We start from the raw sequence: 20,940 nt of genomic DNA on the forward strand, positions 1-20,940 counted from the left end.
GAAACCATCAGAACCACCATTAAAAGACACGTGAAGCTACAATTTAAAAAAATTAAAAAAAAAAAAAGGAGGAAAACAGCAAGTGTTGGCAAGTATGTGGAGAAACTGGAAGATTTATACATTACTGGTGGGAATGTAAAATGGGGTAGCCACTGTGGAAAATAGTTGGGTGGTTCCTCAAAAGCTAAACATTAGAATTATCATTTTACCGCAATTTCACTCTTAGGTATATACCCCAAAGAACTGAAAAGAGAGACTCAAATATATCCTTGTAGGTTACTGTTCATTGCGGCAGTATTCACAATAGCCAAAAGGCGGCAGCCAGGTGAAGAATGGATACACCAAATGTATGTACATTCAACCAGCACACCATTCAGCCTTGGCGGCGTTCTGACACAGGCTACCGCGTGTGTGCACCTTGAAAATACTGCTAAGGGGAATACGCCAGACAGGAAAGGATAAGTACCGTAAAGCTCAACGTGGATGAAATACCTAGGATAGGCAAATTCATAGAGACAGAAAGTAAATGAGAGGTTACCATGCCCACCCAGAGGTTGGGGACCTATTGCTTAATGGTCATAGAGTTCACTTGCGCTCATGGAAAAAATTCTGGAAACACACTGTAGTGACGGTTGCACAACACCGTCAGGGTAATCAATGCCACTGAACTGTAAACCTGAAAATGGTAAAAATCACATGGATCACAGGAGCAAACAGCTGCCAAGCATGGGTAGTCTGGGCAAACGACATGTTTGAGGCGACGTTTAGGGAAAGCTATCTACAGGAGATGATCACGAGCTTGCAGTTACAAGCAAGATTTCCACACTCAGGAAGGGGAGGAAAAGCTTCTGGAAAGTTCTGGGACCCACTTCCCAGACTCTGGAGCCACTGCCTGGGTTGGACTCTTGGCTCGGTGGCCTTGGGGACCTTTCTGTGTCTCAGTCTCCCTGGATGTAAAATGTCCGTACTACTGGCACCTTCTGCTAAGGTTGCTTTGAGGATTAATCAGGTAAAAGTCATCAGTTCTCGGGACCCAGTAACTGCTCTGTGTTAACTACTCTTATTTTTGTTTAACTTTTTTCCTTTTTTTTTTTTTTAATGAAAATAAATGTGGATTGTGGGGGGGGGGGGGATCTAGAAAAAAAATCCCCTAATTCTACTACCCAGTAGCAATCCCTGCTAACCGTTTATTGCCATTTCTTCCACAAGTTTCCGTCCGCAAACGCACAGGCTCAGAGCGCCGCCAGCACACCTCCTCCGCAGGGTGCACGCCGCGGCCGGCGCACCAGGACAAAGAAATTCACCGAAGCGCAGCGGGCCAGAGACTCCGTCACCCAAAACCACCTCCCCGACTGCCGCGTGCGCGCTCCACGCTCGGGGGGAGGAAGCGTCTCAGGGCCTTCCCCCAAGCGGAAGTGACGTCATCACATGCGCAGTGGCGACGAGGAGGCCGACGGAAAGTAAAGGCCGGCCTGCGTCCTAGCTGGTTTCCGGAAGTGGTGCTGCGGCAGCATGCTTGAGGAGCTGGGTTTAATCGGGACCATAGGTGAAGATGACGAGGTGCCGGGGGATCCTGAGTCTGACTCCGGGGACGAGGAGGAGGAGGTATGAGCCGATCGGGGTTGGGGGTGTGGCGGCGTGCAGTCGGATTTCCGTGGCTGCTTCCCTTCTCCGTGATTCCTCGGGCCCCTGCCCCTAGCTGCTCCTCAGCATCCTCCTGCCAAGCCGTCAAGTGCCCCTGGAAGGAGAACCCAAGATCTTCCTTGGTTTGGTCGCCACTCGTTTTCCCTCACCTCTGCGCCTGTGCGGGCAACGCGCCGTGTTGTCTTGGCGAACCCAGTCCCCATTCACTCATGTTGAATCCAGGCTCTATGTGATAGAGATCCAGGGGCGAAGCCAGACGTGGTTCCTGATCAGGGGTTCGTTCATAAAGCCAGTATTTATTGACGTGGAGGTATCTGTAGGCTACACCTAGTGGTCAGCGTTCGGGACATAGCAGTGAACAACATGGGCAAGGACACCACTCTTCCGAAGCTTATGCTGGGCGTGAGGGTTACAGACATTAAGCAGTGTGGCAGTTACAAGAGGAACGGTGTCATGAAAAAGGTGCTCACCCTACAAAGATCCAGCCCGGGTGTTTGCCCCACTGTGACCTCATCTGCGGACACACACCTAAACCCTGGTGGCCCATGGCCTCTACGAATTCAGCTTCACCAAAGCTGAACTCGGGTCTCCCTCCCTTCCCAACCTGCTCGGTCTAGAGCCAGAAACCTAAGTGCCATCCTTGACAGCTTCTTTCTCACTCCCCTCCAGTTTCGTTCAGGCTAGCTCAAATCTTTAACTTCTCCCCCTTTCTCCTAGCCCTCCCTAGCCCAGGCCACTGCCACCTTGTGCCTGGACACCCAGCATCCTAAGGAACTTGGTCTCCAGCTCTTTTTCTTGCTCCTCCCCCCACACCACCCCATTCACTACTTAGCAGCTAGACTGATCTTCTCATTTCTTGAATGGAAAACTATCATTAAAAAGGACTGGAGCAGGGCACCTGGGTGGCTCAGTTGGTTAAGCGACTGCCTTTGGCCCAGGTCATGATACTGGAGTCCCAGGATCGAGTCCCGCATTGGGTTCCCTGCTCGGAAGGAGTCTGCTTCTCCCGCTGACCCTCTCCCCTCTCATTCCCTTCTCATACTCTCTCTCTCTCTCTCAAGTAAATAAATAAAATCTTTTTTTTTAAAGATTTTTATTTATTTATTTGACAGAGAGAGATCACAAGTAGGCAGACAGACAGGCAGAGAGAGGAAGGGAAGCAGGCTCCCCAAGCAGAGAGCCCAATGTGGGCTCTCTGGGATCATGATCTGGGATCATGACCCGAGCCGAAGGCAGAGGCTTTAACCCACTGAGCCACCCAGGTGCCCCAAATAAATAAAATCTTAAAAGAAAAAAAGGACTGGAGCAAATATGGCAAATGATAATGCCAAAGTCAAAATACGAAGTGCTGTATGGCTATCAATAGTTCAACTAAGTACCTGAGAAATAATATATATGTAATGATTAATAGTAATAAACTTTAGGGTGAGAGTTCTTATGAGACCGTTTAACTCAAATGAGGAAAAAAAGGTCAGTATAGCATTTTCTAGTTCTCAGAAGCCATAATTCAGCCAGTCTTCCTTCCTTTCTAGTTTTTAGATGTATGGGTTTTTGTCATTGGTTTCTAACTTCATTGAATTGCTGGAAGAGAAAAGAGTCTGTATGATACTGATTCTTTCAAACTATGTGATCAGTTTCAGCACCTACTCCATGTTTGTTCAGAACGCGCACTCCCTAGTAGCACCTGCAGCTCTGTGTGTTCACAGGAGTGAAGCTTGTTGATTGTGCTTTTCAGATTTTTTACACTTTGTCTTCTTAATCTGTCAGTTACTACGAGAGCTATGTTAAAATCTCCCATGACAATTGTAGATTCCTGTTCTGTGTTCTTTCATCTCAGCTCGTGGTCATCCTGCTTCTCCCTCTTCCCAGGGGCCCATCGTGCTGGGCAGAAAGCAGAAAGCCTTGCAGAAGAACCGCAGCGCCGATTTCAACCCTGACTTCGTTTTCACTGAGAAAGAGGGGGCTTACGATGGCAGCTGGGCCATGGCTGATGTCATGAGCCAGCTCAAGAAGAAGGTGAGAACAGACAGTGATAGGCAGTTTCAGGCTGTGGGCTTAGGATTGGACAGTAGGCTTCGGAATGTAACCGCACCGCCTTTTGCCATCTGCTTACATTCAGCATATGCTGGAACTCTTGGAAATACGAGGCGTAGTTTTGACGGGGTGGGGAGAAGCAGTCGCAAATGACACCCAGTCTCGATTCAAACCAAAGTGGAAAACGTTGCAGCAGAGATTCATTACAGACCAGTTACAAACACATTAATTGATCTACAGATGATATTTCAAAGTATCAGAAATATCTCATGTCTTTGTTAGAAGAGGTCCATGATGGCTTTTGCTGAAGGAGGGCATGGCGAACTCAGATTAACTTTAGTATATATATGAAGGGAGACCCTTCCTGATATTATACACACTCAAATGTGGGGGAATAAAAGGTTTTAGAGGAAATCTGATAATACCAGTCGAATGGTTGAAGAATACCAAATCTTACATACAAATTGCTTGACTTAGCAAAAGGTGGGCATATCTGTGTTAAAAATGGTCTCTTTTTTTTAGGTGTTTCCTCCTTGTTTTGAATACTAGCGAGAAAACTTTGTTACATAAGTTTGTAACAAAGAGCAGTCTGGCATGGACCCTTGGCAGTAGCGTTTTGGTCAGCCCCACAGATCCTGTCATTCTGTCACTTGCCAGGTGATGTCACTGTTTAGGTCCCTGTTTCCCACACAGAGTAGCCGAAGCTGCCACAGATGTCACCATCGTCTGCCTGTTTGCCCAGATCCCATGTTTTCCTTTGAGTCCGCTGAGCGAGCTAGAAGATGCATCAACATTATTTTCCATTTCATGGGCCTCAAAGAAAAATACTTTACGCCGGACTCTGTTGGTGTTCTGATTCCAACAAACTCGCATTGCCTCTTCATGGTCACCTGGACAGGATTTCCTCAGAGAATGCCAGAGAAATTGTCCTTTTTCAAATTAATTATGAGATGTTTGTTCCTCCGTTCCAGGTTCTGAGGAAAGTTCACTCTAGGTTCACTTTACAGATACTATGTTTGTTCCCAGGTCCTGGCATATAGACCCCATGTAATGAAAGCCTTAGTCTTACGAAGCTTACCGTCCAGCAGGGTAGAAGATAAGTAAGCAAATAACCACACAGTTAATCGTAGTTGTGGCAAACGCCGTGGAAGTTCAGGGTGCTTTGGGCGTATGTAAAGGAGGCCTGCTGTCGCTTCCCCTTTCTAAAAGTTACAGCAGTATCCAGCATTACTGGAGTTTGCTTTGATTTCGGCATTTAATTGCCGGGCTAAATTCTGTCTGATTGGCATGGGGAAAGGTTTTTCTAAGTAGCATTCAGATATAAATGGGACATCTCTCGGTAATTCTTTTCTTCTAAATAGTAAGCGCCTTCTAAAACGTGGATATTCTTCTTAGCTCCAGGTAAACATGTTTCGCACTTGACTATTTATTTATGTTGTTCTGTTGTTGTGGTTAATCTGCAGATTGATTCACCTGTCCAAGGACAGACAGGCTCCTTCTGGAATAACATTGGAGACCCAACCCTCACAGAAGCCTTGCTCTGTCTCTTTCCCGTGTATATACTTCTTATCCATCTAATCTTTATTGCAGAGGGCAGCCACTACATTAGATGAGAAGATTGAGAAAGTTCGCAAGAAAAGGAAAACAGAGGTGAGAATGCAAAGCAGGTACTTCTCTGTGTAAAGCCCTGAGCTTGGCCCTCTCCGCACGACCCCACCATTTTCCTTTAAGCCAGAGTTGGGAGTGCGGCGGCGCAGAAGGGCTTTTCTATGTGTCTGTCGGTAAGAATCACTGAGTCCACAGAGCGTTCTGCGCAGGCTGGAGGGCATGGTATTACTTTTCAGAAGTTCTGGATTTCCTGACGTTTGCGGTCGCCTTACTTTATGGTGCTGTTTTTTTTCAGGATAAAGAAGCCAAGTCTGGGAAGTCAGAGAAGGAGAAAGAAGCAAAGGAGGGCTCGGAACCAGAGGAGCAGGAAGACCCTGAAGGGAAAGATGAGGAAGGGCCAGAAGATGAAGACTCGGAGACCGATTACTCGTCAGCTGATGAGAACATCCTCACCAAAGCAGGCAGGCGAGACGGCTGCGCCGTCAGGATCGGGGACGGGAAATGGGAAAGGGGCTGCCTTTCCTCTGCAGGATTTCCTATGTTGTTCTACCCACTCACATCGAAGAGCTCCCTGTTGAACTCCTCTAGCTTCTCTTTCTTCTTGGGGTTTTGTTACGGTTATTGTCCTTTGCCAACAGACCATTCCCTTTTCCTCCTCCCCAGCCCCACACAGCTGCTGGCACCTCTAAGACTCAGACTTATTTGGGGTGATAGATCCCCTACGTCCCACCTCAGCCGGGCCCAGCCACGCCGTGTGTGCCGCGTGAATATTTCTGGCAGAAAAGAGTGCGCAGGCGTGATCATCGAGTGCAGTGGGTTGGTTAGCCTGGGCTCTGGCGAGCTTGCCACACGGTGTCCTCACTGTCAGACGAGGCTCATGACAGCTCCCTCAGGCTGTCGTGTGGTTTCAGTCAGCCGTCCACAGGAAGCACTTAGGACAGCGGCTAGCAGACTGTAAATGCTCAGTAAGTGCGAGCGCTGATGGGCAGCTCTGTTTTTCTCCGTAGATACACTTAAAGTAAAGGAACGGAAGAAGAAGAAGAAAGGACAGGTGAGCGTGGACAACAGCGCGCGGCTGAGCTTTGTAGCCTGACAGGATTTTAAGGCCACTTAGTTTCCGTGGGCACATTTTGCTGAATTCTCATTCTGTCTTTTGATTCCCTGGTGTAGGAAACAGGAGGATTTTTTGAAGATGCATCTCAGTATGATGAAAACCTCTCATTCCAGGACATGAACCTTTCCCGCCCTCTTCTGAAGGTGATGGTTTCTCTTGGCAACCATGGGATTATTGCAGTCACCCCTTAACTAGGCTCTGCCCTAAACTGGGCTCTTTGCCTCCCTAAATTCTGTTGTCCACACACTTGCCAGGCAACCCTCTTAAAAAGTTCCATCTGGGGGTGCCTGGGTGGCTCAGTCGTTGAGCATCTGCCTTCGGTTCAGGTCATGATCCTAGGGTCCTGGGATTGAGCCCCACATCAGGCTCCCTGCTTGGCGGGAAGCCCGTTTCTCCCTCTCCCACTCCCCCTGCTTGTGTTCCCTCTCTTGCTGTGTTTCTCTCTGTCAAATAAATAAAATCTTTTTTTAAAATTTAAGTTCCATCTTGGCCTATAAGGCCTTGCCCTTTCTGGTCTCCTCTGGTGATGTCTCCTAGCACTCATTCTGCTCTTGCTATCTTGGCCTTTTCCTTGGCCCTCAAACAGGTTAGGCGTTTTCTTCCTCAGGGCCTTTGCACTTACCAGTCCCTCTACCTGGAAGGTTTTTCCGTTAATCTAGTTGGGGTTCTCCTCACCTCTTTCAGGGTTCTACTCTGTATCCTCTGCTCAGTGAGACTTTCCCTGACCCTCCTGTAAATCATACTTGTCCCCAGCCCCCTTGACTGCTGTGGTTTTTCCATATGGCATGTGATGGTTTTTGGTCTTTTTTTTCTACCAGGTTGTAAGATTACCAAGGGCAGGGTCTTTATTTCTTTGGTTTACTGCTGTATCTCAGTGCCTCTGACAGATCTCCCGCGTAGTCGGCACTCAATGAATGTTTGCAGAATGAATGACAGAGGAACTGAAGCAATCACCACCTGTGTGGACACGTGCCTTGTTTGTTTCATGCTGAGACTCCTCCTCCGCATCCTGTCTGACCCCGTCTTTTGCTGCAGGCCATTACAGTCATGGGCTTCAAGCAGCCCACCCCAATCCAGAAGGCATGCATACCTGTGGGTCTGTTGGGGAAGGATATCTGTGCCTGTGCAGCCACTGGGACAGGTAAAAAGGACAGTGACTTGGAGGGTAGGGAGAGGAGGAGGCAGGAGGAGGATATTCAGCCTACAGCAGGGGTCTAGGTTGATTTACCCAAGGGTCACTTTGCTAAAAACTCGAACATAAATTATAATGTAATAACACCATATAATCGTATTAATTTCCCTTAAATCTCAACACATGTTTTCCTATTTCTTTAAGTACTCTTTATTTTTTAAAAATGGTTGTATAGTATCCTATTATATAACTGTTTCTATCCTGTAATAAACTGCCCTAATATACAATGTTATGATTAACAGTCTTTTCATAAAATCTTTCCTCCTATGACTGGGGATTATGTATAAATAAAGGTGGCTTTCATGAGACCCCCCTGAAATCTGTGACCTGTAATAATCCTATTAGGGTGTCTCTGTGATATGATCTCTTGTTGCTGCCATAATAAGCATAAAGACTTTTAAAAAAAATTTAGGGACGCCTGGGTGGCTCAGTTGGTTAAGCGGCTGCCTTCGGCTCAGGTCATGATCCCAGCATCCTGGGATCGAGTCCCATATCAGGCTCCCTACTTGGCAGGGAGCTTGCTTCTCCCTCTGCCTCTCCCTGCCTCTCTGACTACTTGTGATCTCTCTCTGTCTGTCTCTCTCTCTCTGACAAAGAAATAAATAAAATTAAAAAAAAAAAAATTTAAGCAGGGCAGGGGAGAGGGAAAGGGAGAGACAGAATCCTCAAAGAGACTCCCCTCTGAGAGCGGAGACCAGTGCAGAGCTCTATCCCATGACCCTGCGATCATATCGGATCTGAAATCAAGAGTTAAATGCCCAACCAGCTGAGCCACCCAGGTGCTGCAGTAGGAGTAAAGATGTTATGAAACAGACTTTCATCATGGTGTTTTGTATCAGTACAGTTAATTATAGAGTAGAACTAGTCACATGAAAGAATATTATACAACCATTTAAACGGAAAGAGTATTTAAAGAAACAGGAAGTGCGGTTTTTGTTTTTGTTTTTTTAAGTGATCTCTACACCCAGCGTGGAGCTCAAACTCATAACCCCAAGATCGAGAGCTGGATGCTCTACCACCTGAGCCAGCCAGGTGCCCCTGTTACGCTTTTTTTGAAAAGGGATTACTGGGGCGCCTGGGTGGCTCAGTGGGATAGAGCCTCTGTCTTCGGCTCAGGTCATGATCTCAGGGTCCTGGGATCGAGCCCCACATCGGGCTCTCTGCTCAGCAGGGAGCCTGCTTCCTCCTCTCTCTCTCTGCCTGCCTCTCTGCCTACTTGTGATCTCTGTCAAATAAATCTATAAAAAAAAAGGGGGGATTACTGAACAGAATATATGTTACTACATTAAGTTTTCAATTTTTATATTTCTGTCCATTAAGAAAAATATTGATAATCTAGATTCCATTAGGTTAATGTTTATCTTTAGTTGGCTGGACCGTGGGTGATTTTTATTATTTTTATATTTTCTTATACTTCTCGGATTTGTTTTGCATGCACCCTGTAGTCTTAAACCAGAAAAAAAGCTTTATGAAAACATAGCTTTATTTTCCCCTAAGCAGATATGTAGGTCTTCTGGGCTCAGGTGAAAACCTGAACCTTGAAGGGAGTGAAGCTCGTCTCTCTGTGTTCTGCTGCCTTCTCCTCCAGGTAAGACTGCTGCTTTCGCCCTGCCTGTCTTGGAGCGGCTGATCTACAAACCCCGCCAGGCTCCGGTCACGCGCGTGCTCATTCTGGTTCCCACCCGAGAGCTGGGCATCCAGGTGCACTCCGTCACCAAGCAGCTGGCTCAGTTCTGCAGCATCACCACCTGCCTGGCCGTGGGTGAGTGTCTGGCGGCCCCTGAGAGCCTGTGAGGTGGTGGAGGGTGGCTGTGCCCCACCGTCGGAGGACGATGGGTACCAGGAAGGCCTTCCTATGATTAAACCCGCTTGAAAAACTGGATGAGGTGTTTTCAGAGTACAGAGTTCGGGGGAGGGGAGAGGGTTTCACTGACATTTAACCAACCTTAAAAAAAATGAAACTGCAAAATTCAGGGCAAAATAACTTTCTTGGTATTGAACACATTTAGGGTGTAATTTCTGCTTTGTATGAATAAAGAATCAAACACTTGGGGCAGAATCTTTCTGATGATGCTCTGCGGTACCGTTCTCCAGCCTTCACGGAACTCTCGCTATGCAGTGGGAAGGAGAAGGTGATGGAGAAATCATTGGCTTCTGCTTCTGTCGCAGCTGCTTCTGTCAATCCTTGGGTGTTTGAATCCTTCTGCTCTGAAGTGCCTTCTTGCCTTCACCTTTTTTCACACTTAGCACAATTGTATTGAGATAATTTGTCTCCCAACAGTCTTGTAAAATCCACCCAGGCGGGGCCTTTGTTAGTCTTGTTTTCAGCTGTTTCCCCTGCATCTGGATGGGACGTGGCAGGTGGCAGGGCCCGGTCCGTACTGTTGAACCGCAGACTGACTCGGCCACCTGGTGCGGCTCTTCCTCTGCAGGAGGCCTGGATGTGAAGTCTCAGGAAGCAGCTCTGAGGGCGGCGCCTGACGTCCTCATCGCCACCCCAGGCCGGCTCATCGACCACCTGCACAACTGCCCTTCCTTCCACCTGAGCAGTATTGAGGTGCTCATCCTGGATGAGGCTGACAGGTACACCTGAATTGGTGGGGCCCCAAGTGCTCCGGGGTCCTGGGGGCCACACCCACAAGAGAACCGGCCTGTGCACTGTTTTTCATGGACCTTGCCAAGGCTGTGTGTGCAACGCCAGTTCCGCCGCTCACATTTGGACATCTGTTCATCACTAGTCTGGATTATCCTGCTTTCTGTTTTTCTGTGATGTGACGGTTAAGAGGGAGGGTAGATCAAATTCTGGCTCAGTCATTTCCTGAGATTTGGAAATATTATTTAGATTTTTTTTTTTCTTTAGAGATTTTTTTAAGTAATCCCTGTACTCAACATGGGACTCGAACTCACAGCCCTGGCATCAAGAGTAGCATGCTCGGGGCACCTGGGTGGCTCAGTGGGTTAAAGCCTCTGCCTTCGGCTCAGGTCATGATCCCAGGGTTCTGGGATCGAGCCCCGCATCGGGCTCTCTGCTCTGCGGACAGCCTGCTTCCTCCTCTCTCTCTCTGCCTGCCTCTCTGCCTACTTGTGATCTTTGCTGTCAAATAAATAAATAACATCTTTAAAAAAAAAAAAAAGAGTAGCATGCTCCACTGGCTGAGCCAGGCAGGTGCCCCTGGTACTTAGGTTCTAGAGCAAATCTCTTCTGTTTGTAAGCGAGACATAAGAACAGTACCCCCCGCTCCTGGTGTCGAGGATTCCAGGAGCAACACGGTAGAGTGCCAGCACACGGTGAGGACTCACCAGACAGCCTCTGTCACCGTGGGAGGGGACTCCCTCGCTCTCTCTTCTCTCATACGGGTCCCATCTGCTCACCCCTTTCCTTCTTAACCAAACAGAATGAACCTCTGTGAACTGGACTCGTGAGCAAAGTGGGGGCAGGGGAGGGAGGCCACAAGCCCAAAGCACATTCAGGTTTACTCTCCAGTTGAAGCATCTCCAAGCTAAAGAGGTCTGGGCTTCTGACCCCATAGGCCCATCTCTGTGCGTGGCAGCTCCGTCCTCCCACTGCTTTGGGCCAGAATTCTTCGCCTCATGCTCGTGTCCTCATCTCCCACCCACGGAGAATGCTTGGGGAAGTCCTGTCAGCACAGCCCCACATAGGGACTTCTGCTCTTGCTGTCTTCTCAGCTCAGAATGACCTGAACCTTCTTCTCGTTTCTGTTCCAGTTGTCACTTACCCAAAGGGCCTTTGCTGGCTACTGTCTACAACAGTTCCTGCTTTCCGTTCTCTGAGGTGCTATGCCTCTCCAACCTCCTACATTGTCACCTGAATGCCCGTATGGTGCTTGTGACCCTCCTGTCCCCTGGGACCCGTTTGTGAAGGGCTGGCTTTGTGCTGCGTGCTGCTCTGTGCCCAGAGTTGTCTAGTATCTAGCAGATGCTCAGTAAGGGTTTGTTGAATAACTGACCGATTCCCTCAGAGCAAATAAACCATGCTTGAGTCACGAGGGAAGTCAAGGAGATCTTTCTGAGCAAAGGGAACGTGATCTGGGATTGAGGTGTCAACGGGGAAGGGAACTGTAGTCTCAAAAAAGTGTTAAGGTCTCGGAAGACCAAGAAAGACTGTGGGTGTTTCCTGTTAGGGAGATCAAGGACCATGACCGCTGAATGCGGTACGGGATGCTTGCTTGGAGCCTGAACTGGGGGTTTAAGTTGTGAAGGACTAAGTCAGCTGAACAAGTCGGAGTCAGTAATCCTACTGAGTAGTATTATCTACAGAGAGAAGAAGGGTCCTTTACAGCAAAGAGAACTGGCCGATACCACTTCAGTCATGTGGTCAAACTCACCTAGTGGTACTGGGACAAACGGACGGTCTGTGTCTCCCGGTGGAGAGGGAAGTGCACAGCCGCACCCCTGCACACGCTTGCCGCGATGAGTCACCGAATCCAGTCACTGGGAAATGAACAGACAAAGACAGAATGTGAAAAGGCTCGAGGAGACTTCTGTAGATTAAGGGAGACTAAGGAAACAGGATAACCGGTGTAAAATAGAAACTTTGCTTTCCTGGATGAAATAAAATGAAAAGATAGCTACAGAATGACATTTCTGGGACAGTTAAGGATATCTGAACTTGGACTGTTTCAGGAATTATTCAAACACTCAAATGTGTGGGGTGTGATAATGACTTGAGGGTCGTATCAGCGAAGGTCCTTTCTTAGGGAATGTGTGTGCCGAGACGGGGTAGGGGGTGGTGATGTCTGCTACTTATTCATGTATATTTCAGCAAAAAGAAAAAATCAGAAAGATAAAGCAGAGGCGGCCAGATGCTAGTGCCTGATGAATCTCGGGGAAAGGGGAAACCAACAATATTAATACATACATAAATAAATATAACCGGTTCTAACATCGGGACATCAGCTTGGCTGATGTTTTCTGTCCATCGCTGAGACAGATGTGAGCTCATCCCTTCCTCTTGATTCCTTGTCCCTGCTCTTCAGGATGCTGGATGAGTACTTTGAGGAACAGATGAAGGAAATTATCCGGATGTGTTCCCACCACCGCCAGACCATGCTCTTCTCGGCCACCATGACGGACGAGGTGGGCCCCAGGAATTCTGCTTGGTGGGGTGAATGCGGGGGACCCAGGTTGGGCTGCAGGGGGTTGGCTGGGGCAAGCATGGCTTGCCTCCACCCCCACTCCCTCCCCCCACCTCCTGGCAGGCAAGTGAGCATCCCTGTGTTTGTGCTGGGCAGGTAAAAGATCTGGCTTCTGTTTCCCTGAAGAATCCTGTCCGAATATTTGTAAACAGCAACACGGATGTGGCCCCCTTCCTGCGGCAGGAGTTCATCCGGATCCGGCCGAATCGGGAAGGGGACCGGGAAGCCATCGTGGCAGGTGAAAGCCCAGGGAGGGACTGGGCAGGGGGAGCTGGACTCCCTTGTCTGCTGGGTGGCACACTGAAGCGTCTGGGTGTTGCCTGGCACCTCCTCTGATGGGCTCCCCTGACCTCTTGTATGGTACCACGCTTAGTGTGCTCTGCCACTTTGGCCATGGGTCCTTCCTCCCTTTCTTCCGTCACCTCACCTCCCTCCCACTGTCCAGTCCTCCTTAGGTCCTGCAGAACACCCAGCCACTTCCCTCACAACTGCCTCTCTGGCTCTTGGTTCAAGCTGCTGCCTTTCTTGCCTGAATTATTGCAGTGGCCTTGGATTTGGCTCCCTACTCCCAGTCTTGTCCCTTGCTGATGCGTTCTCCACACGCAGATCATTGAAAATGATCATTTACTAGTGAACACTCACTCCTGTTACCTCCCTGTTTACAGCCGTCGGGTGTCTCCCATTGCTCTCAGACCACAGTCCACGCTCCCTCCTGAGTCCTGCACTACCCTGTAGGACCCCGCCCCTGCCTGCCCGGAGTCCTCAGCCTGGGTGTCCAGCCATAGTCTCCTGCCTCCGTTCTCTCAAACCCACCAAGCTTGTCCCGCCTCGGGGCCGTCACATTTGCTCCTTGTTCTGCCTGGAATCTTCCCCCCAAATCTCGTGAAGGAGGCTGCCCGGTCATTCAGCCTAACATCACCTCTTTAGAGAGGCCAGCCCTAAAGCTGGCTCCCCGTCTTCCTTTCACTGTCTCACAGCCGTTGTCACCCTTGGGAGCTGGGAATCGGCTTCTCTTCTGTGCCCTGGAATGTGAGCCTCACGAGGCAGGGAGCTTGCCTGTCTCCCCCCGTGCCAGCCAAGCAGCCACTTTACAGGCGCGGAGGGGATACGTATCAGGTGGCTTCCGGCTCACTCTGCTCTCCCCCCGCCCCCCAGCTCTGCTGACAAGGACCTTCACTGACCACGTGATGCTCTTCACCCAGACCAAGAAGCAGGCCCACCGCATGCACATCCTTCTGGGGCTCATGGGGCTGCAGGTGGGCGAGCTCCACGGCAACCTATCACAGACGCAGCGGCTGGAGGCCCTCCGGTAAAGTTCGGGGGGCTGAGGCTCCCTCCCATCCTTCAGCGAGGGCTCTCCTCACTGAGAGAGGGAAATACCATCCTGAGGTTATGTTAGGGCACTTGCAGGGGTTGCAGATGGCACGGTCCCCCACTTTAAAGATACTGGTCCGGCTGCTGTAAGGTTATGTCTTAGGTAACATAGAGAATTCCTTGCAGTCTCGCAGAAACCGACACTGATGCCCCAGGGCTCGAGTGTCGGAGCTGCTGAGTGGGGCCACAGCAGGAAATTCCGACTTGGGAAACAGCACATGTCCTGTTCTCTGTAGCTTTTCCAGAGCAGTGGGTCACACCTGGCTCTGTTAGGACGAGATTTGTTATCAAAGCCAGCCACCATTTCTTGAGCAAGTACTTGGCCATGTCCTGTGTTTTCCATGTGTTTGTTTTTGTTTAATTCTCGGAGAACGGAGTCATGCTCGTAGGCCCGGAGGGACCCTTTAGAATTCTTCACTTACCTGCATTTGGCATAGGCAGCTGAAAGGTGTTTTTTAACGAAAAAGGCTGCTTTGGAGCCTGAGACGATGCTCATGCTCCTTCCCACAGCCTAGCCCTGTGGTTCCGGAACTTTTAAATTCGTAAGAGTTGGGGCTTAAGGTGGTACAAACCAAACTATGTTTGTTCTGCGCTACAAGATGTTGGAGGTGTTGTGTGAGTATCAGATGGTCTGACATTGAGGATCTCGTTTAGATTATCACTGTGATGATCTGTACTCTCCTGCTCGAACCCAAAAGGATTTGTGTTCTCTGCTGGCTCAGCCTCTTGTGGAGCTTTTCTGGGGTTGAGTATCCAGGTAAATATCTGCCTGTGACTATTTCTAGGCGCTTTAAGGACGAACAGGTTGACATCCTTGTGGCCACAGATGTGGCAGCCCGTGGACTTGACATTGAGGGGGTTAAAACGGTGAGCAGCCCGTCTTCCTTGAACCTTTGGTGGGAGTCTTTTTGCCTCCTTGTGTCCTGTCTCCCTCCAACTTCCAGGTCTGACTTTGACCTGACTTGGACCTACTTTCCAGGTAATTAACTTCACTATGCCCAACACCATCAAGCATTACGTCCACCGGGTGGGGCGAACAGCGCGGGCTGGCCGGGCTGGGCGTTCGGTGTCTCTGGTGGGAGAAGAGGAGCGGAAGATGCTGAAGGAGATCGTAAAAGCCGCCAAGGCCCCCGTGAAGGCACGGATACTTCCTCAAGGTGAGGCACCACTGCAGCAGCTCAGGGCGGTTGGGGTGGGCAGGGCAGGTCCTAGATCAGACTCTGGGACAGAGTCAGAGAGGGAGTAAGAGGTGAGAGTCGTCAGGAGCCGGGTTTGAAGTCCAGTCCTGCTACTTCCTTGCTGAGTGCCCTGTGCCGGTCTCCCCTTGCCCCTCTGTGTCTCTCTCTGTGTGAAAGGGAATGATGACAGAGTGCCCCACTCATAGGTTATTTTCCAGCCTTTGGGAAGAGAAGACTTCTTGGGGCAAAAGCCCTGTTAATCACCGCCTCCCTTCCTTTTGGTGGGGGAAAGAGATCAGCACCTACTTGTTCTAGATGTCTTTCATTCATTTCTTTCTCATCAGTAGGGTCACATTCTTTTTTTCAATTCATAAAAATAATATATATTCCGTATTAGAAATTAGTAAATAAAAGCCCAAAGGTAATTTCTTGTGGAAGAGCTCACCACTGTTACATTTCGGCGCACATCCTTTGAGACCTTTGTTCCATTCATATGTGTCTTTTTTCTTCCATTCTTTTCATTTTCACTTAATTCATTCTGTCAGCTAGCAATTACTGAGTACCACCAAGTGCCCGGTGCTGTTTATTCTATCCTAGGTATTAGGGATATAGCAGGAAGCGAAACAGCTGATACTCTGTGGGGAAAAAACAGTAAATAATGTGAGTAGATGTGATCCAGAATGACAGGAGGAGAGATGCTGCTTTCGAAAGCTGTTTAGGAAAGGCCTCTGAACAGATGGCCTTTGAGCAGAGAGTCCCAGATAAGAATGAGGCAGCCGTGAGTGATCTGCGGACAGTGTGCCAAGCAGAGAAAACCAGGGCAAAGCCTCGGAGGCAGGAGCAGACGTGATGTGCGAGTCAGTGAAGGAAGAGCCAGAGGGCCCAGGGCACGGTGAGCAAGGGTGGAGATTGAAACTCCGAGAGGTAGGCAGGGGACACGTGTAGGAGTTTGAAATTTATTCCAAGAGCAGCAGGCTCTTTGGGGACTGGATGGGGGGTTGTTGTGAAGCAGAGAAGTCACCCATAAAAACCCCCAATTTTCTGTTGTCACTAAATACACATCTATATTATTTCCATCAGTTACAGAGTATTTATGCTTATTTAAAATTTTTTGTTGTTCTCTCCCTTGAGATGTCATCCTCAGATTCCGGGACAAGATTGAGAAGATGGAGAAGGACGTGTATGCAGTTCTACAGCTCGAGGCCGAGGAGAAGGAGCTACAGCAGTCGGAAGCCCAGGTGGGGCTGCATGCAGCGGGGGGGCCCGCAGGGCCTGGGTGGGAGGCGGGCTGCGGCAGCCTCTGCCCATCGTGCCCCGCCGAAACACGGGGTCGGCCACATGAGTGCCCTCCTGCAGCTGCCAAGTCACATCTGACCAGAGGGCGCTGTCGCGGCAGCCATCCTTGTGCTGTCTCCACAGATCAACACAGCGAAGCGGCTCTTGGAGAAGGGGAAGGAGGCACCGAACCACGAGCCTGAGAGGAGCTGGTTCCAGACCAAGGAAGAGAGGAAGAAGGAAAAAAGTATGTTGGAGAGGTCCCTCACAAAGCTGACCACAGAATTCTAGAACTCAGCAAGGCCACTGCTGGGTCTGTTCCCAGAAGAACTGAGAACAGGGGCTCAGAGGCACACCGTGTGCTGGGGTCCACAGCAGCGGTAGTCACGGTAGCCAAGGGGTAGAAGCGACCGATGTGTGTCGGCAGACCGACAGTCACACCGGTGTGCGCCCATCCCATGGAGTGCGGTGTAGCCGTAATGGAGTGGGTGCACGTCGCAAGGGGAACCAAAGTGAGATGATCCAGACGCAGAAGGACAGATAGTTATGGTTCCTCCTCATAGGAGGCAAATCTGGAGATGCAGAAAGTAGAATAGCGACTACCAGGGCTTGTGGGGAGAGAGTCATGAGTGGTTACGGCGTGGTTACAGATGCACTGGTAATGATGAAGAAGTCACAGGAACAGGTCACAGTGATGGCTGTGCAATATTGTGCATGTAATGAATGCCACTGAATGTGTACTTAAGAATGGGTAAGGGCGCTTGCGCGGCACAGTCAGGTTGTGTCCAACTTTCAGTTTCAGCTCAGGTCATGATCTCAGGGTCATGAGTTTGAGCTCCACGCAGGGCTCCGTGCTCAGCACAGAGTTTGCTTAAGACTCTCTCTCCCTCCGTCCCTCTCCCTGCTCTCCCTCTCTCTCAAATAAATAAATATTAAAAAAAAAAAAAAGAATGGATAAAACGGCAAATTTTATGTTGTATCTATTTTGCCACAATTTTTTTTTGTTTTTGTTTTTTTTTGTTTGTTTTTTTTTTTTAAAGATTTTTTATTTATTTATTTGACAGAGAGAGATCACAATTAGGCAGAGAGGCAGGCAGAGAGAGAGGAGGAAGCAGGCTCCCCGCGGAGCAGAGAGCCCGATGCGGGGCTCGATCCCAGGACCCTGAGATCATGACCTGAGCCGAAGGCAGCGGCTTAATCCACTGAGCCACCCAGGCGCCCCTTGCCACAATTTTTAAAAAGTAGGTCAGGAAGATATATGTATTCCCTGCCCTCCTCAATCCCCTTTTTATCACACAGATTCACATTTTTCTACACCTTTTTTCAAGTTAATTTTGTAGCTTACATTTTATACAAGCACATACGTAGCTGCTTTTCTTTTTTTTTTAATGGCTGCTTGGTCTTCCATCATGCGGGTAGATTATAAGTTATTTAATGAATCCCCTCTTGAGGGACATTGAAATTGTTTGTAATCTTTTGCTGTTCTAACCATGTAGTGAGTTAACTGTACAAACGCCCTTTCACAGTTAAGCACGTGCATTTGATTTGCAAGATAAGTCCCCAAAAGTGAAATTGTAGGCCGGAAGATATGTGTATTTATCATTTTGTTAGGGATTGCAAAGTTACCCTCCAAAGAGATTGTACCAGCAGTTTAAGAAATACTGCCTATATCTGATGGGACAAAAAGTTAGGGTACATGCATGTTAAATTTCTGTGTTAAACATAGTAACAACCACCATATGGCGGGAAGGTGTGGGAGTATAAATGAGCCGTACCATCTTTCACAACATAACGAATGCCTCAAGTGGATTAATGGAGAGAGAGCGGAACAAGCATGGTAGTGCGATGGAGAGGTAACCACGAGCAGAGGATGTGACTGGCTGTTTCTCATTTTGAACTCTTATATACCAATTTAAAATACATGTACTGCTTTTTAAAAATGATGTCAAACGGTACCTGGAATCTTGTACTCTCTCCTCATCCTAGTTGCCAAGGCTCTGCAGGAGTTTGACTTGGCCTTAAGAGGAAAGAAGAAGAGGAAGAAGTTTATGAAGGACGCCAAGAAAAAGGGGGAGATGACTGTAAGCACTGGGTGCCTGTCCAGTGGCGTGGGTCAGCACTTCGTGGTCTGTTCCATAATCACGTCGTCCTTCTTTCTAGGCAGAGGAAAGGTCCCAGTTTGAAATCCTCAAGGCGCAGATGTTTGCTGAGCGGCTGGCCAAGAGGAATCGCAGAGCCAAGAGGGCCCGAGCAATGCCTGAGGAGGAGCCAGCAAGAGGCCCTGGTAGGCAGATGGGGAGGAGAGCCCACAGGAGCTGGTAGGAACGTTCTCCGTGAAACTTGTGCTTCTGGCCAGGGAGGAAATGGGAGGGATAATACGAGCCCCTATTTTTTGAGTAATGTGTGTGCCAGTATGTGCAGTTACTTTTGGGTTCCCAAGTGGTGAAGTGACCCCATGGTTAGTGGGGAGAGCTAGGACCTGAACCCAGGCCTTTCTGACTTGAGCCTAAGTCCTTATCTCCTGCTCCTTAGAGAAGCAGGTCGGGGGAAACAATTAGTGAAGTCAGTCTTCAGCTCCTTTCACATTTCAGTGGTTCTTCTCACTTTGGGACTCTGCGGCCATCCTTTGGTTTGGCACACCTGCCGCTTCTCAGTTCCTCCGTTTTCTGCTGGGATCCAGTGTGTCTTGTTGCCATGTCGGTGAATCATCTGGCCGGAGCATCCACTGAACTTGGAACTGTTACCCTGAATTTAAGGATAGGATTTAGGAGCTGGGGCCAAAGAGGGCAATTCTAACCCATTCTTTCCGTGCACAGCCAAGAAGCACAAGCAGGTGAAGAAATCTGTATTTGATGAAGAACTTACCAACACGAGCAAGAAGGCCCTGAAACAGTATCGAGCTGGGTAGGGTTTTAAGTCATCATGGGGTTCTTTGTATTTTGAGCAAAGCTATATACCTTCTTCCTCCTCCTATACTCCCCAACTCCCATATACTTGTAGCTTTAGAATATATAGTTTTGAGGATTCCTGTCTGAACCACCCCTACCCCACCCCCCCACCCCCAGCTAAGCCCATCTCTGGATCCCAGGGTGGGAACAGGAGGAAAGTATTAAGGCCCTCCTGTCTTGGAGGTGAACATTTCTAGTTCAGAAATAGACCTTTCTCTCAGGAGAGCTAGAAAGGCAGAGGATCCTGGTTTGCTCTTAGGAATGTGTTACCCTCCCTGTATCCCTTGGGTTGGGTTGGGTTGGGTTGGGTTGGGGATAGACGAAGCTTCCACTCTCACTTTAAAGCTGGGCCCTGACTTCCACAATCCGTATTGTCAGGTGGAAGCACCAGGCTTAGAACCTCACACCCTGAAACTGGTGCCTCAGTGCTGCTGCTGCTTCCTGTGGGAGCTGGGTGGGGGCGACAGTGAGACATGTCTGTCTGTCCAGCTTCATTTCAGCGTCTCATCTTCTTACTTGCAGCCCCTCCTTTGAAGAAAGGAAACAGTTGGGCTTGCCCCACCAGAGACGAGGAGGAAACTTCAAGTCTAAATCCAGGTAACGTTTGCCATTTTGGAGGGCCGGAGGCTGTGCCTGGCTGGGATTGGGCCTCACTTGGGAAACACCTCCTTCCTCTTTCTGGTTTTGCGAGTTGTTCTTCCTTTACTCTGCGGATTTTCTTCGTAGGTACAAGCGGAGGAAGTAGCTGTGTTGACCTGAAGTTTGTGGGGCAGCCCTTACCTTCCTTGTGGGAAGTCATCCTGGTTTGGTCTCTTCTCCCCATTTGTAAAAGAAAAAATTTTCTTATGGAAAGTCTGTGTCATTTGTACATTAAAAGAGAGAACATAAGGGCCTTTCTTTTTCCGCCATCTTGGGGCCTGTGGAGGCCTGCTGGGAACAGGACTCCTCTAAAATGCCGAATAATGTCTGGAAGGCTATGGTCTAAGGCCATTTTTGCTGGCTATAAGCGGGGTCTCCACAATCAGAGGGAGCACACAGCTTTTTTTTTTTTTTTTAATTTTTATTTATTTATTTGACAGAGAGAGATCACAGGTAGGCAGAGAGGCAGGCGGGGGGCGGGGGGGAAGCAGGCTCCCCACTGAGCAGAGAGCCCAATGTGGGGCTCGATCCCAGGACCCCGAGATCATGACCTGAGCCGAAGGCAGCAGCTTAACCTACTGAGCCACCCAGGTGCCCCAGCACACAGCTTTTCTTAAAATCGAAGGTGTCTATGCTCGAGATGAAACAGAATTCTATCTAGGCAAGAGATGTGCTTACGTGTACAAAGCAAAGAACACAGTGACTCCTGGTGGCAAACCAAACAAAACCAGAGTAATCTGGGGAAAAGTAACTCGTGCTCATGAAAACAGCGGCATGG

General features: G+C 49.1%; 1 protein-coding gene and 1 long non-coding RNA gene across 2 annotated transcripts; one reads left to right on the forward strand and one right to left on the reverse strand.

The window, feature by feature from the left end:
• Positions 1 to 1,472: 1,472 nt before the first annotated feature.
• On the forward strand, positions 1,473 to 20,550 carry DDX27 (DEAD-box helicase 27). The gene is made up of 21 exons (XM_045981754.1): positions 1,473 to 1,605; positions 3,514 to 3,660; positions 5,269 to 5,328; positions 5,582 to 5,747; positions 6,294 to 6,337; positions 6,457 to 6,543; positions 7,436 to 7,541; positions 9,181 to 9,354; positions 10,025 to 10,175; positions 12,590 to 12,689; positions 12,845 to 12,986; positions 13,904 to 14,057; positions 14,908 to 14,989; positions 15,102 to 15,279; positions 16,432 to 16,538; positions 16,720 to 16,822; positions 18,562 to 18,656; positions 18,736 to 18,859; positions 19,392 to 19,479; positions 20,046 to 20,120; positions 20,250 to 20,550. The coding sequence occupies exons 1-21, from the start codon at positions 1,513 to 1,515 to the stop codon at positions 20,266 to 20,268; spliced, it is 2,295 nt and encodes a 764-aa protein (XP_045837710.1). The 5' UTR covers positions 1,473 to 1,512; the 3' UTR covers positions 20,269 to 20,550.
• On the reverse strand, positions 15,205 to 18,585 carry LOC123927227. The gene is made up of 3 exons (XR_006815389.1): positions 18,532 to 18,585; positions 15,746 to 15,935; positions 15,205 to 15,342 (listed from the first exon to the last, which is right to left on the reverse strand). It is a non-coding gene; the product is annotated as an uncharacterized LOC123927227 (long non-coding RNA).
• Positions 20,551 to 20,940: the final 390 nt, after the last annotated feature.

Source organism: Meles meles, chromosome 16 (assembly GCF_922984935.1).
Source record: "Meles meles chromosome 16, mMelMel3.1 paternal haplotype, whole genome shotgun sequence".
In the NCBI taxonomy this organism is placed as follows: Eukaryota; Metazoa; Chordata; class Mammalia; order Carnivora; family Mustelidae; genus Meles; species Meles meles.